This window comes from Colletotrichum higginsianum, assembly GCF_001672515.1.
Source record: "Colletotrichum higginsianum IMI 349063 chromosome 7 map unlocalized unitig_7, whole genome shotgun sequence".
Classification (NCBI taxonomy): Eukaryota; Fungi; Ascomycota; class Sordariomycetes; order Glomerellales; family Glomerellaceae; genus Colletotrichum; species Colletotrichum higginsianum.
Window position 1 is genome coordinate 2659968 of NW_017263917.1, and position 17714 is coordinate 2677681.

The following is a 17714-nucleotide window of genomic DNA, read 5'->3' on the forward strand; positions in this document are numbered from 1 at the left end:
GTTGCTACTGTGGTACTCATCCTCCCCCATCGTTCCCTTGATATATATATCTCGTCTACTTCCTGCAAACCGCTACGATGGCCTTCATCTTGATTCCCACCCACTTCGCCCCGTCTCTCTCGATATCCACGGTCGATCCTTTTACAACCTGCGTCAAAACACCCTCCGCCCTCTTCTTCTCCGCGTCGTCCCAGTCTTTGAACGCAATCGATCCAAACATCTCTGCGATAAAAGACACGACCTCCTCCGCAGTCTTGTCGGCCCAGTAGACCAGCTCACTTCTCATCTCCACGTCCTCGAACCCGGCTGCTCGCATGACCCGCTCGGTGTGCGCCGGGTCGAACCAGTCGGCGCCGATCGGGTAGCTGAACGGCTCGTCCGCGGGCCGGATCTCCCGCTGAACCTCGCGGACGATCGGGACGTACCCGAGCTCCTCCCACCCCGTCACGACGGCGGTGCCGCCGGGCTTCAGCGTGCGGTATATCTCCGCGGCACCCTTGGCCGGGTCGGCGAAGAACATGAGTCCCAGGCTCGTGACCGAGTGTGTGAACGTGGCGTCCGCGACGTCGAGGGCCTCGCCGGGCATCACGGCGGCCGTGACGCCCTCGTCGCCCGAGAACCTGCCCCGCACGAGCTCGACCATTTTCGGGGCGCCGTCGGTGGCGAAGATCCGGGGCGGCGGCGCGGCGGAGAAGTGCCGGAGGAGCACGTCCGTGACGATGCCGCTGCCGCACGCGTTGTCCAGGACGACGGAGTCGGCGGTGACGTCGTCGAGGAAGGGCAGGATGCGCTCGGCGAGTTCTCGGGTGCAGCCGCCCGTGTTCTTCTCGTACGACTGCGCCGAGTCGTCGAAGTGAGCCAGGGGCTTCGTTGTGTCGACCATGACTGATGGTGGAGTGATGGAGGCAAGTGAGGATGGCTTGAGATGGTGATGATCTTGCAGTTGAGAAGGATCTTTGGGGGAAATAGTTTCCCAGGTGTTATATAACAGCACCGGAAACGTTTACGGAGCGTTTTCGGGGACTTTCCATGACGGGCGCCTATCTTATACCTGCATGGGGTCCGGATGTAAGCGAAGCATACTTGGAACACGCCCGTGAGATCAAGAGATGGTGAGGGGAAGCTTGCCAAGTATGTATTGTTCCTCTTTGGTTGTAATCAACCTGCTAGGGCTTATCTGTCCGCTGCCGTGGCGGCTAAATCGGGCGTCCGGAGGGGGGACTTTTGCGGTGGCTTGGACGAGAAGCATTCTAGGCTGGCCGTGTCTCACTTACTGGAGTATTTTGATATTTTGACTGGCTTTGTAGATGGAGAGACTGAGAGGTAGGTATCTCAACGTCGTTGTGCCGGCTTCAACTCTGGGCTCTGGCACCATGTTGAAGTATATAACAGCTCAACTAGACAACTCTCTCTCTCTCTCTCTCTCTCTCTCTCTCTCTCTCTCTCTCTCTCTCTAGAACCGCTACAGGACCAAAACGCCCATTCCACACTCTCCTCAACTCTTCAACCCCGTCTCACAGGTGCGCAACCGCGTGCGTCTCGGCGTGCGAGTTGGCCGCGCCGACCCAGGCGTTCCAGTTGTTCATCCCCCCGTGCGAGCACTCGGTCGTGATGGGCCGGCCCTGCACCTGGACGGCGACGTCGCCCCCGCGGTGGACCGTGACCACGACCTCGCCCGTCCGGCCGTCGAACGGCACGCTGCCGTGGTACACGCCGACGCCGCCCCGGGGCACGCCGTCGTCGTCCCAGGCGCCCTCGCGCGCGTCCCCGCCGACGCTGACCGTCACCTGCGCCGGCCCCGCGAGCAGCGCCGAGTAGACGATCTTGTCCTCCATGATCTCGGCCGGGTGGAAGAGCTCCTGGCCGTGGCTGCTCGTGTTGCCCGTCGTGCCGCCCGCGTCGCCGGCGTCGCCCGGGTGCAGGCGGTACCACGTCACGAGGCCCTCCCTCGTCACGGCGGCGGTGCCGTACTTGTACAGGTCGATGAGGAACGGCAGCAGCAGACGCCAGCCGTCGTGCGGCATGTCGCGGACGTAGTTGAAGGGCGCCTTGCCGTACTCGAACGCGCCGAACTGCTTCTCGTGGAGGGGGCCGATGTAGTGAGACTCTCCAAAGTCGTTCCACGTGAGCTGGAAGTTTGTTGTCAGTAAACAGACGGGATGGAACAGAACAGATGCCGACAAGAGACATCCTGGCTTGTATAACGGAGAGCAAAAAAAAGAAGAAGAAAAAAACAAACAAGGGTCTCACTCACAATCTGCACGTATTCCGGCCGCATGGCCAGGATCTCGTTCCACCGGTCGTTCCACAGGTCGTCGCCCTTCCACGCCCAGTTCTTGTTCCACGTCGGCAGGTTCGTGTAGAACCACGGCGACACGGCCACCATGTACGGCCGGTGCGGGCCCAGGAAGTGCCGGTACGACGCGTCGAGCCCCTCGTCCAGCTTGCGGGTGTTGCCGTGCGGCCACGCCGCCCAGCTGAAGAGGCCGTCCACGACGCCCGTGTTGAGCGCGTTCTCGGCGCCCACGGACGAGAAGGACGGGATGAAGAAGCAGCCCGTCGCCGCCTTGATCTCGTGCCAGTCGGCGGCGCTGCCGACGCCCTCGAACGTCGACACCACGGGCTGCCACCCGCGCTTGAAATACGCCGGCGACGGGCCGAACTGGTGGGGTGACGGAGGGATGTCAGCGGCTCGTCCTCTTCCTCATCGTTATCCGGGGGGAGGGGGACATGTATGTGTGCTACTTACCCGGCTAAGGATGTCGATGGCTCGCTCCTTGGGCCATGCTCCCGCTCCCTCGTAGTCAAACGATATGAGCAGCTTGAACCCGGTCTGCTCGGCCGCCGCGAAGACGTCCGGGAGCTTTGCGATGGCCTCCTCGTGGATGCCAAAGTTCAGAACAAAGGCGTCAATGTGCGCTTCCTGGGCCAGCCTGATGTCGACCTTGAACTCGTCGACAGTGTAGTCACACGTGTTGCTCAGCTGGGGGTTTTGTTTTCCGTCAGTCTGACAGTCTCATAGTCGGGCTACAACACCACCGGAGGAGGCCTCATCCCTCCCCCTCCCCCGCCTGGTTGACGCGTCACCCTCTCGACATACCATGAAATGGGCAAACACGGCCCGCTCGAACCCCTGAGCCGGCGGTTGCGGAGGCGGCGGGTAATGCTGCTGTTGCTGCTGCTGCTGCTGCTTCTGAGGGTCATCGTCGCCGGTGATGGCCGCGATCTCGGCCTCGATCTTCTGTTTGGCCTCCTTGAAGAATTTCCTCATGATGATGGCAGTCTGCGTCGTTGTTTTGTGTTTTGACAAAAGGGGGGGAGGAAGTCGAAGAATCAATATTCACTCGACGCAATGACGCATTTCACCCGCCGGGCCGCTCCATTTAAAAATGACACGTGGAATGGGCGAAAGCTTCAGACCTTGGCAACTCAAGGCCATATGAAAAGGGCCCCATTTTCTGCGGTAGCCGAGGGCTTAGCAACGTCCCGACTTACCCGACTATCTCGAGGCCATGGGCGAGTCTCTGGTGATGCTCTGCATACATAGATAGGCCATGGGGCCGTGGACTGGAGAGAAACAGAGAGAGAGAGAGACAACGACGCCAGTGCGAAGATTGCATTATGTAGCAGCACACACCAACCGGGACCACAGACGTACCTTATTGTCAGCCACTTCATTCCAGTTCTAGCGCACTACAGGGCGTTCCGGTCGTGGTACAGGGATGCTGCAGAGGCTAAATGGAACCAGCCCGGGTGCTATTTTTGTTTGCGGCACATGGGCTATGCTTGCTGGGCAGACGGACACTAATTAACCAACATGACTTGAGCTCAACTCGCTGCGAAGAGCGCCGACAACCCTGAAGTCATTCATTGTAGCTGTCTCTTCTTTGGATCCACCGACTGGAAGAGGCTCGCACTGCTCATGTTGTGTTGCACGTCTAGTTGATGTGGTAAAAGCGAGTGGCGTACCATTTTTCACCAAGTGCTGCTTGCTGAGCAAACTAACCATACTAACCAGAGAAAACGAGGGATCCAGCATCAAAAAGAGACGACGAACTTGCTCTTCGTCAATTTGACAAAAGATCATGTCCCTGGCAAGGCTCGAACTTGCGACCTTTGGATGTCCCTGGATGCTCCAGAGTCATATTGCTGTGATATGAGACCAACGCTCTTCCAACTGAGCCACAGAGACTGTGGAGATTGGTGATGGTGCATGGATGGAAGCCAAGTTAACCAAGAGGCGCCAGGCAGAGCTGCTCAACCGGTCCGTTCCTTTCAGCCGCTGAGTGGAAGACACGGACAACCGAAAGTCGAGAACGACTGGCTCATGGACAGCACGGGTTGATTGCTCCCGAATCGTCCGGATTGCAAAGTGGTCCGGGAAGCGCGTCGACACTGGCATCAGAGCCGGCGTGGTAAACTTCGGAGCCGCTCCGATGCCGGAAAGCATTTACACTCGGCGCGGGGGGTGCGGTAACAGAGCGACTCGCAGGCGGGTCATGAGCGAGATAGATGATAGATGGAGAGAGGAAGAGGGGGTTTCCGAACAATGGCGACATTCCGTGTGCTTATCCGCGTCCCTCTGAGACGCGGATCCGATGCGGAGTAGCCGCCACCCCAGCGTTCTACCACCAGGATCTTTGAGGCGTCCACTGCCGTCCAGTCCAGAGCCCGCCGTCACTCACGGCTTCTAAGAGGACCTGGACAAGATCTTCCGGAGCAGAAGACAATCTACACGCAACTATCACATCTCTCAGACTTCCCTGGCAACACTCATAAAAGACCTACAGAACAAAACATGTCAACCACTACAACAGTGACGGCCTCCGCCCCCGCACCGGCACCGGCGCAGCTGGGCTCGGCGCTGGACTCGGGCAGGGAGGGAAGCGGCAAGGTCAAGAGACTTCATCAGATCCCGGTCCCCGAGACGAAAGAGGCGGCCCGGCAATGGCAGCTTGAGCAGATGGCCGCCGCATTCCGCATCTTTGCCAAGCTGGGCTTCTCGGACGGAAGCAGTGGCCACATCAGCCTGAGAGGTGTGTTTACCCGTCCATAACACAAGTCAGAGAAAAGCCTCTAGATCTACTCGTTGGGGTGTTACGATACCCGGAGGTGACTGACCTCCCGACCCGTAAAGATCCCGTCAGACCAGACACGTTCTGGATCAACCCGTACGGCGTCCACTTTGGTGTGCTCAAGGTGTCCGACATGGTCCACATCGACGAGGACGGCAACCGCATCGGCGGCGCCGACAAGCCGGTCAACACGGCGGGATTCACCATTCACTCCGTGCTGCACAAGAGACGGCCGGATATCAACGCCGCCTGCCACATGCACAGCCCATACGGCCGCGCATGGAGCACGTTCGGGCGGCCCATTGAGATGTTAAACCAGGGTAGGTACAGACTGCACAACTCTTTATACATACATGTATACATACGCACATACGTACAGACGTACAGACAGACACGCTAACTGCGCCATACAAGACTCCTGCATGTTCTACAACGACCTCTCGGTCTACGCCGGCTTCGGCGGCGTCGTGCTGGCCAAGGAGGAGGGCGAGCACATCGCCGAGGCGCTGGGCCCGACCAACAAGAACGTCATCCTGCAGAACCACGGCCTCCTGACCGCCGGGGGCACCGTCGCCGAGGCGGCCGCCTACTTCATCGCCCTCGAGCGGGCGTGCCAGACGCAGCTCCTGGTCGAGCAGGCCGCCGCGCCCGGGACCAACGGCGCCGCGGCCGGCCTGCGGAAGACCATCGTCGGCCACGAGGAGGCCCAGTACACCAAGGACGGGACCGGCACGCCCGAGGTCATGTACATGCAGTTCGTGCCCGAGTACCAGATGATTCTGAAAGAGTCTGGCGGGGACTTTTTGTTGTAGCATGTCACATGTTGCCTTGGGGTCTACGGGATAGGACAGACAGGCTGAGAAAAAGGAATAGCAGGATGTAGGTATTGCTGGACGATCTATATATATATCATGATTCCTTGGGAATCCCAATACCATCTACGAGGACTGCAGGTAGGGGGGTCTCTGCCCCCCCCCTGTGGCTTTCAAAGTCACACCAGACGGCATTAGGCCTTGATCTTCTCGGCCTCGATGGCCGCGAATATGAACGAACCCCCGCCACGGGCATCGTTCTCGACGACTGGGATGCTGACGTAGTACTGCACAAAAAAGACATGTTAGCCATCCGTAGACACGTTTCACCACCACACACACACACGCGTAAAACAAGAGCAAGGAATGGGTTCGTCTCTCTCTCTCTCTCTCTCACCTCAAAGCTCGCGTTCGAGTTCAGGCTGCCGACCCGGACGGTGCCCAGGAAGCTGACGTTCCCGTCCCCGTCGTCCCGGATAAAGTCCCTCGTCAGCAGCCGGTACGCCCGCAGGCCGACGTCCCGGTACTTCGCCGCCAGGAACCCGTCCCGCACGCCGCGGAGCAGGCCGTACGCGAACATGGCGGCGGCGCTCGACTCGATGTAGTTCCCCGCGCGCGCCTCGTACCCCTCGTTCATGATGAGCCACCACCCGCCGCCGCCCTCGTCCTGGCTCCTCTCGAGCCCGTCGGCGAGGGTGGCGAAGTAGCCCAGCAGCCTCCCGTACGCCGGGTGGTCGCGCGGCCAGACCTGCAGCGTGTCGACGAGCGCCATGAAGTACCAGCCCACCGCGCGGTTCCAGACCAGGGGGCTCGCGCCCGTGACGGGGTCCGCCCACACGGCGTCCCGGGCCTCGTCGTAGCCGTGCACCAGCAGGTTGCTCGTGTGGTTCCGCGTGTGCTCCTCGATGAGGTCGAACTGCAGCGCGATCTCGTCCCACGCCGTCGTGTTGCGCGGCTCGAACAGCGAGACGTAGGTCGCGTAGAAGGCGTCGGCCATGTAGATGCCGTCCAGCCACATCTGGTCCTCGTAGATGGGCGCGCGGTGCCAGAACCCGCCGCTCGGCGTCCTCGGCCAGCGGCCCAGCTGCCGCCGCAGCCCGTCGGCGGCGACCTTGTACCTGGTCTCGTTGGTGCGCTGGTGGAACCAGAGGAGGTTGTTCCCGATGCGCAGGTCGTCGAGCGAGTACCACTCCGGGTCCCAGCCGTCGAGCACGCCCGCGTCCGAGACGAGCGAGGAGACGGCCGCCTCGGCGGCGGCGAGGAGCGTCGCGTTGCCGACGTGGGCGGCGGCGCGCGCGATGCCATCGTACAGCACGGCCGGGCCGTAGCCCGCGTCGATCGGGGACTTGCGGGCGACGAAGGAGGAGGCGAGCCACTCCGAGTAGGGGCGGGAGGAGCACTTGGAGGCCAGGGCGAGCGTGCCCGCGAGGGCGAGGAGGGGGGCGATGGTGCGCATCGTGGACGGAGGAGGGGATCTAGGCACGAGTCGCAGGCAGGGGTGGGTGGGTAGCAACAACACCAAGAGATTTAGGGCTGTGATCACGAACGGGAACCAGCCCAAGGCAAGGAACAGCACCTCTTGGCTATATAACAACCCTTTACACGCAGGTCGACCCGGGTGCTCCCTTTTCCACGGGCAGCAGGACACTGGAGCAACCCCGGGAGATTGCATCGCGACTCCTTGCCCCTCTCCTTTCTCCTCCTCTTCCGCGCAACAACACCACCACCACTACGACGTCGCATGCGCCGGACTGCAGACAGAGTGGCATTCGTTGAGGGGGAGGGGTAAGAGCAAAGGGTCCCCGCCGAGGCATTGAGATGTCTCAATGGAGGGAAATTCTCGAACGGCGCCGGCGAAATTGGAGATGCACGGGGGAGGGAGGGGGCGGCCGGGAGGGAATGACCTGCAGCGCGCCCGCCAAGCCGGAAGAATACGCGGGCGCTGCAACGATGGTCTCCTTTGAGGAATGATGTCCCATTGGAGGTTAAGGGGGGAGGGGAAAGGGGGCTAGCAACCCCGGTACCCCGAAATCCTCGGGGCATCTCCTCGCTTTGGGGTCCGATTAGGAGTAGGACTCCTTACGCCACGGGTCCGATTCAGCTAGAGTCAGAGGCAGGGTTGGAGAGGGGGGTCTTTCCGGCTGCGGCTGAGAGTAGCCCCCCTCCGCGTCGGCTCGAACATCCAGAGGACGACGACCTGCCGAGAACCATCGTCCGGAGCCGATCCGAAAGATCAGCTCCACCCCGGCGCTAGCGGATCCCCCCGTGCCGTGCCGCGTATCCGGGGACGGGTGTGGACCCATCTGCCCTCCGATCCAGCGCCGTCGACCGTTAACCGTTGAACCGGAGAGATCCCAGGTTCCATTGCGAACGGGATCAACGGCCCAGAATAACCCGTTCAGCTCGGCCGGACCACCCGCGGGGGTCAACCGCCCGAAACGCCTGACAAGCAACGTTTGCCCTGGGGCCATTCATGGCTTTAATGCTCCCCAGAATCTTATTTGGAGCGTTTTTTCATACCCGTCCGTCCCTCGTCCCGCCCCCCCCCCCCCAAATCACTGTCCAAATCCATGCGTTTCCTTCCTCGGGACATCGTTTCCGCAAACCATGAATCCTCGGACCGTCATCCGAACTTGAAGCCCCGAACTGAAACCTCACCAATCCCCCTCAGCCACATTCACCTCCCCCTCCACCCTTTCTTTTCCCCTCTGATTCGCATGGCATTAATGCTCTCCCTCCCCTTCCCCCCCAAAAAGAAGCGTCCGTCAAACACGACCCCCCCCCCCCCCGAATAACATTGAACGATGTGCTCGGCCGTCGCGAACGGGCCCAACCATGCCATCTGCAAACAGGTTCCGGCTTGGCAGACGCTTTGGAAGAGAGGGATGTGGCAAACATTCATCAGGCTTGTGATACAAAGGAAGGTGTGTGAGCGGCAAGACCAAGACTTGGAGGACCGCATGGTAGGTAGTTGGACCAGGACCGAGTGTAGAGTGTCATCATTGTTCCATTAAATAAACCATAGGTAACATGTTCGTTCGTGAGGTACTTCCCCAGTCGTGGGAGTTGACCAGAATATCACCCGCAAGCCGGAGTGTATATATCTTCCACTCTGTGATGATGTTAAAAAAAATAAAATAGTACCAGCAACAAGATAGAAATAGATGAGAGGGGGGAAAACAGTCCGCGCAACTCCCCACCGAGCCTGGTTGCTCGCCTGACCAAAACGAGTCGGCAAAATACGAGAAAGAGTCGGCCACCCTCACACAATGTATCCCGTTTTTCCCCATGCAGAACAGAACGCATCAAAACACATCGTCTCACAGGGCCGCGTGCACTGTAGACCCCGGAATCTGACACACAACACATACACACATACACGCACACAATCTCCCCATTGTCACGCCCCCCCCGCCGTCCTTTCAGGCGTCGTCGCCCAGCGCCATGCTGGGCTTCCACTCCCTCTCGACGGCCGAGACCTCCGGGTCGGTCCAGTTGACGGGCTTGTGCAGGCGCAGGACGTGGAGGAAGTAGTCCTCGACGACGAGCAGGTTCAGCAGCACGCCGTTGCAGTTCCACGCGAGGCCGCAGACGATGGCGCCGGCGACGGCGTCGAGCACAAAGTGGTTGGCGGTCGCGACGATGGCCGTCAGGATCAGCGCCGGGTAGGACATGCCGATGGCGGCGATGGCGAAGCGCTTCCACGGGCGCGAGCGGATCGAGGGCATCGGCAGGGTCGCGACGGTGAGGCCGATGAGGAGGGAGTAGCCAAAGTGCAGCGAGGGCATGGCAGCTGAGGTGATTGTTAGTTTTTTTTCTTCTGTATATTTCACGTTTTGACCAAGAATAAAGTGTGGCCCGTCACGTCATGTCAAGGGGGGAGGGAAACTCACCATACTGGTTGCAAAACTTGTTGGTCGTCCAGACGCTGCTCTCGCCCGAGGAGCTGTGGACCGTGTCGACGAAGCCGAAGCTCTTGGACTCGCCGGCGTCGGGCCCGTTGTACTTGGGGTCGCTCAGCAGGCGGGGCGGCATGCAGGGCCAGAGGGTGAAGACGACGAAGGCGAGCAGGTTGCAGGTGGCCATGGTGCGGCGGCGGGCCTCGTACAGGGCCGGGCCGGCCGAGTTCCAGCGGACGTTCTCGTTGCCGCCGAGCTTGGCCGAGAGGGCGCGGCGCTTGCGGGTCGTGGTGACGAAGTAGAGGATGACGAGGAACAGGATCGTGCCGGGGATGTGGATGAAGGAGTAGATGCGGTTGATCCAGTGCATCACCGTCGGCAGCTGGAGGAAGTACTGCTGCACCGGCACCTCGATGAAGATGTGCAGCCGCTGCTCGAGGTGGATGAGCTGGAGCGCGTGCTTGCGCGCGACGTCGACCGTCCCCTCGTTGAGGGTGAGTGCGGTGAAGGCCCGTCCGACCTGGTACACCCAGTAGATGAGAGCCCAGTACCAAGCCTCCACGAGGAAGGGGAACTTGCGGAGCACCCGGCTGAGGAGCCTGTCCTTGTGTGCCCTCGTGTTGGGTGTTGTGACGAGACGCTGGTAGCCAAAGAACTTGATGCGGCGCGTGCGGCGCGGGGGCTCCTCGTGCGGCGACAAGGTCGATGACGAACTGAAGGCGCCGCCGAGCGAGAGGAGAGACTCTTCCGAGTCGGGCGTCGAGTTGCCGGAACGGCGCTCGTCAGACCGCTTGTGCTCGACGTCGTCGATATCGGGACCCTTCCATCCTAGGTTGTCGTAGGTGTTGCCACCGGTGTTGCGGTTGAACCAAGTGCCGCCGAACAAGAGGGTGATGACCACCAGGGGCTCTGCCACGGCTCCGATACCCATATTTTCCCCCTTCTTCTTCTTTGCTTCGTCTACTTTGTTTTTTTTTGGGGGGGGGGGGGGGGGGCTGTATGGGGGGTGATGGAGGACAAGTGACGAATAACGGGAAGCAACAGCCGACAATGGAGACGGCGATCAGTGATAGGAAGAGAAAGTGTGAGAGTGAGAGGGAGAGAGAGAGGGAACAAGAGGAAGAGGTGGGAGGAGAACTGGAGACTTGGCTTCGCTCCAGGTCCGCCGACGTGGTATTTGAGGGCGGGAGGTTCGGGAAGGGCACAGGTCCCGGGAGGCGGGCGGGCGTGGGTGGGATGGATCTGACAAACGACAAGCGCCTGTCCACCGGCTGGTTGTGTGTGTGTGTGTGTGATGGATGGTCAAAGCCAATGAATGACAGGGCTACCGGATGGTCGGTTTATGTGGGATGGGAGAGTGTCCGTGTCAAAAGAAGGTCTCATGAAGCTACGGGATGGTTTCTTGGCACGGACGGAGGCGGGTGAGTTGATTAGAGTGGTGAGAGTGAGAGGAGAGCGAGAGTGAGGATGAGAACGAGAACGAGAGGGGAGGGATGGGATGGGATGGGATGGGTTGGGTTGGGAAACGGGTAACGAGCAGCAAGCAGATGGACGTACTGAACCTCACTACTACGTACATCGGCTTTTGCCAACAAACGAGCAAGACTGCAAGTAATAGGTACGAATACACACACATGGATGGGATGGGATGGAGCTCGTAATAATACCAGAAACCAGGACATGGAACTTGCGGCACACTTTGCGCGGAGAGCCCAGGCTCGGCACAACCCACAACACACGCGCTGGACCTTGCTTGACCGATGCGAGAGGAACAAGGTTGGCTTTTCGCTTTGCGCAGCGCAGCGCAGCAGATGCCGCATGTTAGTGTACACCATCCCGTACACTGCACCTACTGTGCTTGTCTTGCAGGCAGTTAACCGTACACACAGACGTGGCAGACCTCTCGCACTTGGCTCCCAATCCCACCCACCGGCCATTTGTCCACATGAGCGGGCTCCGCATGGTCTCCGACGGCCGGTGGCAGCCCTGGCCGCGGTGAGAGCGGGGAGGGGGGGGGGAGAGAGGGAAGGGGGCGCATAGTGGACGGTGGGAATGGGAATACAACGTAGAAAGAAGAAGTGAAGAAAAAAAAAAGGAAAAAAAAAAAAAAGGGAAAAAGCTCTACCCGCCACGACCCCCTGTCCATGACACGAAATCCCATCTCGCCATGGAGACGGGTTGTGGGCTGTTGAAAGGGCGGGACTGAAGGTCTTGGTGTCTGGGTGTCTGTCAGTCATGTCTGGCTGGCTGGGATGCCCGACGTGGACGAATCGCCCGCCAAGTGCCGCGTGGGTTGTGTTACCCAGAAAAAGATGAAATATTGCAAGGTGGGTGGTGGGTGGCCAACGGCCCAAGTTGATAGGATGAGTGAGACATGGAGAAAGAAACCGCCACAAAGAGACCGCATGTCGCGTGCTCAGTCGTTGGCAGCTCGCCGTTATTGCTGTCTCTCTTTCTCTCTCACTCTCTCACTCTCTCGACATACGTAGTGACACCCATGAATGACTTGGCCCTCTCCTCTGCTCCGAGGGCTACCTGACGTACCTTGGCTCGTGCCGTCAAGCAGTGTAACCAACTACTTGGGCGGTGTAAGTAGAGCACGGCCTACCGTAAAACGAGCGTCTCTTGTTCTGGTGCTTCTCTTCATGCTTCGAAGTCGAGGTCCGTGGGAACGGCCATCCATCCCAGTTATGCTTATCGCTGGGTATCCGTGGCCTGAATGCCTGCTTGCCTGCCTTCCGCTTACTTTCTCCCACATCCCCGGGAGGTGTACCTGTAGTTACGAACCGCCGCTATCTCTCTCTCTCTCTCTCTCTCTCTCTCTCTTCGTCTCTCTAGAGTGCTCTCTCTTTGCCGTCAACCAAAAAGTTGGGCGAGGGATCGATGATGACGGAGTGTGCGAGGCACACGACACCGCGTAATGGGCCAGTCGACCAATCGAACAGGGGTGAGAGGAGGGGAGGAGCCTTGTGGAGAAGACTGCTTCCGTGGCATCCGACAGTCCGTCTTGTCGTTCTGGGTATTGATTGAGTGTTTGTTTATTAATTGCTCTGTACCTGTGTCCTGTATCTGTACTCTGTACTCTACTCCGCTGAATTTGCGGTGGGACGCTGGTCCGTTCGCTGCGTCCTCCGCCAGCAGCGATAATCACCGCTGTGTTTTGGTTTACGTCGCATTGCCCGTGTCCAGCGGCCGGAAGAAAACTTTCCAGTGGGCATGGGCATGGAAGACGGACGGACACCGACTCGACGAGCCAGGAGAGGTCGGCCCAGTTCTTCATCCATCATTCACCATGGACCAAATCGACCTTCTGCCGCCGCCTGTGTCGCCGCCGGGATGGATTCCACTCCGCTCCCACGACCGGCCCCCTTTGCCCCTTGAACACTGGGGCGCAAGATTGGGCATCTGCTCTGCTGGACCTTCAAAGTGGAATTCGCCAATAAACATGATCCCTTTCTAGGCATCGTACTCTTAGTTGGCGAACAGAACGGATACAGCACAAATGTACATCGTCGTACGCCTTGGACGGGTGGCACCGCGTCGATTGAACGAAGAGAAGCGCCACACATCCATCCACCCGCTGTCCTACGGTCTCGCGGGATGTCGGCGTCCAAACACATGCCGCCGCCATACTCTGTACGCCCTAGGTAGATTTCCAGATTCCGACCGCGATTAATTGCGTTGGCCGGTGGATGGAGGGTGACCTGACTGCATCTGATTGCAGGGTTTTGAGGTTGAGAGGGGGGCCGGCACACCCGCCATGCAACACCAAGTAGAAAGGCGCCTTGGCCTACATCATCACATTTGCCCACGGCGGGTTTCCGAGACTTTGTCTTGTCTTGTGTGTGGGGGGTATTTACCGTACCGTATTTTCCCCTGTGTTCGTTTCGACAGACAAAAGCCCGCCTCTCTTGTCGGTGCCCTTGACGGTGAAGAGAGAGCCTTTCCCCCATTATCTTCTCCCTTCTCCACAAACAAGGCAAACGGCTCCTTACCAATGTCTGTAGACAGACACCTTTGACAAAAGTCTTGTTGCCATCAAGACTTCTTGTCGCTTGCCTGTCAGTCCTCGACTAGTCCGCTTCTGGCCTCGTCGGGGGGGTGCTAGTTGACTGGCCATTTCCGCGTTTATGCGATCCATCCGGCCGTCCCGCGTATTGACGCCGCCCGCCCCCTTTAGAAACTCAGCCCTGCAGATCGACCCCGGGGCGCTACCGAGCTCCGAGCTTTTTGGCAATGTCCGCTCGACGCCGTGCTGGTTGAACTCCGTTACGCTGTTGACATGCTGCTCGACTTGTCAGCATCGGCCAAAAACTTCATACCCGGCCGGCACTTGCGGGTCGGCGTAATGGAACCTATCTCCGTTCGGGGAGCCTGCAACTGTGAGATAGTCAAAGTAGGCGTCTCAGTTCCGCACGCTCCGGATGATTCAACATTCCACCGAGGTCAACCCCGCAAATCTCCGTCTCGGTGATCCAAAATCTCCGTTTTCCGACGCCGATTAGTATACATCTTGTCCTGCCGGTCCGTCAACCGGCCGGAGCAGTGCGTCTTGTTGTCAGCGACCAGGATCTTCGCCTCAGCACCGACTCCTCAGCAAAGAGTTTGCCTTTGTTCGCCAATGTCAGGCAGGATGTACTGATGGCGCACTTGTCTCCCCTCCACGTATCGCGATCCCCTAGTAAGTAAAGGTTTAGACGTTGTCCGCCGGAGCAAATCCCCAAGAGGGTTGAGAGTATCACGACTCTGCTCTCCGACACCGTCAAACATTGCGGCCGTGGCCTCGCTCACTCCAACATCTGACATGTCCCGCGTGGCGTTTCCGCGCAGGATAGCCGTCGAACCCTGTTCAGTCGGGGCCCAGCTGGACAGATATTCTCCATCCGGATCGTGTGCCTACAATACAAGACTTGTACCAAAGAATTGCGCCGACTTGAAAAGCCGACGGTGTCATCACAGCGCCCACCTGTCCACCGGGTCGATTCAACTGTGGAGGAATTGAAAAACGCGAGGCAAAGTCCACCATCGCGAATACCTCCTGTACCCCTCCGAGGTGATAGACGGTCGAGTCGAGGCTTCTGAAAGGACTGCACTTGAAGCGAAGTGCGCCTCTTCCAACAGACAGAACTCGGAAAATGGTTAGATGTCCCTGACGCCGACCATGCCTGTCGAACGGACTGCTTTTCTGACAATCGGAACGATCTTGCCATTGAGGAAACGGCAACACGAGAAAACGAGAAGCAAGTCAAGAGTGCAAACCTGACACACACCTCCACCGTACGGACTCCCAAGCGGATCGATACACCGGAGGAACATGCAAAGATGTCAAGTGATGATGACTTCATGTTGCATGACTGTTGCACTACGCAATCTGGGGAAGTTGGATCGACCAGACCTGGGCACGCATGAGGTCTCGAATGTGGATTCAAGCCCGCCTTGCCAAGCCGTCGACTAGTCGACGATATGGAGGCAATCGACGCAAGCTGTCAGTTGCGATCAGCATTACGGTGAAAGCGCTCGTCAACATGGACGCGGTTCCCGTTGATATGACATGGTAGGTGTAAGGAGAGAACGCTCCTTGGCCAGCATCTCTACTGCCTTCGCTCCTGTGCAACGTAAAGGTTGTTCATTTCCAACGGAGAAACATTTCCCATCAAGATGGTTCCCAGAAAGGGGCGAACACGGTATCGAGGGAGCAGCTTATGGGTTTGCAAACTTGATACCATCATGTTGCTCACGAAGGCTTCCATATGCCAGAGTCTGCAATACCCAATCCCGCCCAGGTCTTGCTGTGTGAGTAGATTTGGAGATGGAACCAATTGCTGATCTTTCTCGACCCAACGAGAATGGCGGAAAATGAGGGTAGTTACGGCACAGTTGGCGCTACAGGCTATACCAATGCCACATGTTCGTGTACGGTGCGAGCTGAGTGGCGTGTGTCATCGGAGTGGCAACGGGAAAGATTTGGGCAGCAAAAGGCCATAAGAAACGAGGGGAGATCGAGAGCCGACGGCGCAACGAAGACGGGGATCCCAATATCCGAATCAGCAGACTACACCCGAGCAGCACCAGCAGTTAGTCATACAGACAGGTTTTGGCGTCAACCTCGTTTCGGCACTCCAGGAGGGAGCTTCATATGCTCTAGGTCTTCCGCCACGTCCACGGTTTTCGACGACGGGGATCCGGGGTGGACATCATGCTTCGCATCGTCGAGAGCTTGACGGGAGGGACACGAGCCTTCGGGGTGTGTCGTACGCCAGACGGCCCTTCATCCCCGAAATCGTAGACGCTGACGAGCCCTACTGCATCGATGGAAGGTGGCTAAAGGCTCTGGTTGTGGGTGGCATGACTGCGACAGACAGATATACGAGCGCAATGTAGCAACGTCCATGGTAGCCAGTTGATGAGGTGATGCAGGGATATCGACATGGACACAGGCGCCGGTAGGGTCCTCAAAAGGTGCGAACGTATGCACTAGAGAGGGAGTGCGAGGGCGCCGACGTGCCAACGTGCCCAACGAGAGAGTGCAAGATGCCCTTGTTGACGACACAAAGAGCGGTTCGGCGACGCACAAATCTATCCCAAGGGTTTGGTGTGGCATCTCTTGCGCACCAATGGGGCCTGGCTGAGGATCAGGGCAAGGTTTGGGGTGGGATCCGTCAATGGAAGCCGCGAAGATGTTGGCGTCTCACGATATGCCGAGGACGGAGACGAAAGCGCTTTGCGTAGTCAAGCGTGTGTGTGTGTGTGTGTGTGCGGCATGGCGACCGAGGGAGGCGAATTATGAGAAGCTTGGATGGCGGGGAACACGGTTGTTGAAGAGAAGAACAGCAAACAAAACAGGAGGGAAAGGGAGACCGAGACTGGATCCAAGGTGATCTTGATCTGTGAAATAGTAGAAGAACGCGGTGGTGGTGTTGATGCCGAGAGGTGAGATGAATGCGATTGACGCATGCCGTGGATGCTAGTGTTCGTCTGATGGCCATCAAATCAGGCATTACCTGTACACCCCGCCAGGCCGGGGGGAAAAAGGCACCACCCGCACGCACGCAGTTTGCAACAGGGAAGCGCGAAATGCAGGAACCAGGCCTAGGTGGTGGTACCTCACCTTACCGGTACCTGCGGCCAGATACGGCATCAAACAGCAAGCAGGAGCAAACGAGACAGGCAAGCGGCAGGAGAGTGGTGTCGGGAGATCAGGAAGGAGGACCCCCAGGGCTGTTGTTCCTCGGGTTCAGTGTGTGGAAGAATGGAAATGCCACTTCGGGCCTAGCGTATTCACCAGTGGACGCTCGGGCCCAATGCCGATACGGGCCTAGCCAACCACGAGCTCTTGCGTTTGTTAGGATGGACCCGCCTGTTTGATGCTTTCCAACGCAAATGTGCGCGAGGGGGCGGTACGTACTGCGCAACACAGCTGCAGCTTCGAGTCGTTGGCTGGCATCTTGCCCAAACGGGAAGAACGAAGGACGCAGGCGCGACGGGGAGCACAGAGATAAAGAAGCCACAGGCCCATGGCCTGACCACCAAAGCAGTAGGCGTCGAGCGTCGGGCGTTCAAAGCAGCGCTCGGACGGTTTTCAGAATTCGAAGACATGAAAAAAAAAAAAAAAAAGGGAGAGAGAAAAAAAAAGGAAGAAGAAAACAAGACGGAAGGCGAGGAGAACAAACCCCCGGAGAACATTACAGCGGAACAGAAAACCACCAGAGTCCAACGAGGAGGCGAGCGTTTGTTTGGTAGCGCAAACCACATGTCTGAGGCTCAGAACAACAATTAACGTTTAGTCCTACGCCAAAACAACCAGCACTCCAGCACACGCCCGACAAGACTAGAGTAAAGCGGTTTTGAATGTCTGTGTGTATCTCTCTTGGTGTCCGTCTGTCTGTGCCCCGTGTTGCGTTGTTATTGTTGTTGTTGTTTTCCTTCCC

The 17714-nt window shown here is 58.6% G+C and overlaps 5 protein-coding genes across 5 annotated transcripts; 1 reads left to right on the forward strand and 4 right to left on the reverse strand.

The window, feature by feature from the left end:
- Positions 1-55: 55 nt before the first annotated feature.
- Positions 56-883, reverse strand: CH63R_10500 (Methyltransferase type 11; the record flags this gene model as incomplete). The annotated part of the gene is made up of 1 exon (XM_018305474.1): positions 56-883. The coding sequence occupies one exon, from the start codon at positions 881-883 to the stop codon at positions 56-58; it is 828 nt and encodes a 275-aa protein (XP_018154898.1).
- A 631-nt stretch (positions 884-1514) lies between these two features.
- CH63R_10501 (Glycosyl hydrolase family 71) lies at positions 1515-3271 on the reverse strand (the record flags this gene model as incomplete). The annotated part of the gene is made up of 4 exons (XM_018305475.1): positions 1515-2129; positions 2255-2662; positions 2750-3007; positions 3101-3271. The coding sequence occupies 4 exons, from the start codon at positions 3269-3271 to the stop codon at positions 1515-1517; spliced, it is 1452 nt and encodes a 483-aa protein (XP_018154899.1).
- Positions 3272-4798: 1527 nt separating this feature from the next.
- Positions 4799-5887, forward strand: CH63R_10502 (Class II Aldolase and Adducin domain-containing protein; the record flags this gene model as incomplete). The annotated part of the gene is made up of 3 exons (XM_018305476.1): positions 4799-5036; positions 5138-5395; positions 5490-5887. The coding sequence occupies 3 exons, from the start codon at positions 4799-4801 to the stop codon at positions 5885-5887; spliced, it is 894 nt and encodes a 297-aa protein (XP_018154900.1).
- Positions 5888-6081: 194 nt separating this feature from the next.
- On the reverse strand, positions 6082-7559 carry CH63R_10503 (cell wall glycosyl hydrolase YteR; the record flags this gene model as incomplete). The annotated part of the gene is made up of 2 exons (XM_018305477.1): positions 6082-6174; positions 6285-7559. 2 exons carry the CDS (start codon positions 7557-7559, stop codon positions 6082-6084), a joined length of 1368 nt encoding a protein of 455 aa, XP_018154901.1.
- A 1750-nt stretch (positions 7560-9309) lies between these two features.
- CH63R_10504 (Integral membrane protein) lies at positions 9310-10717 on the reverse strand (the record flags this gene model as incomplete). Its single annotated transcript, XM_018305478.1, has 2 exons — positions 9310-9680; positions 9781-10717. The coding sequence occupies 2 exons, from the start codon at positions 10715-10717 to the stop codon at positions 9310-9312; spliced, it is 1308 nt and encodes a 435-aa protein (XP_018154902.1).
- Positions 10718-17714: the final 6997 nt, after the last annotated feature.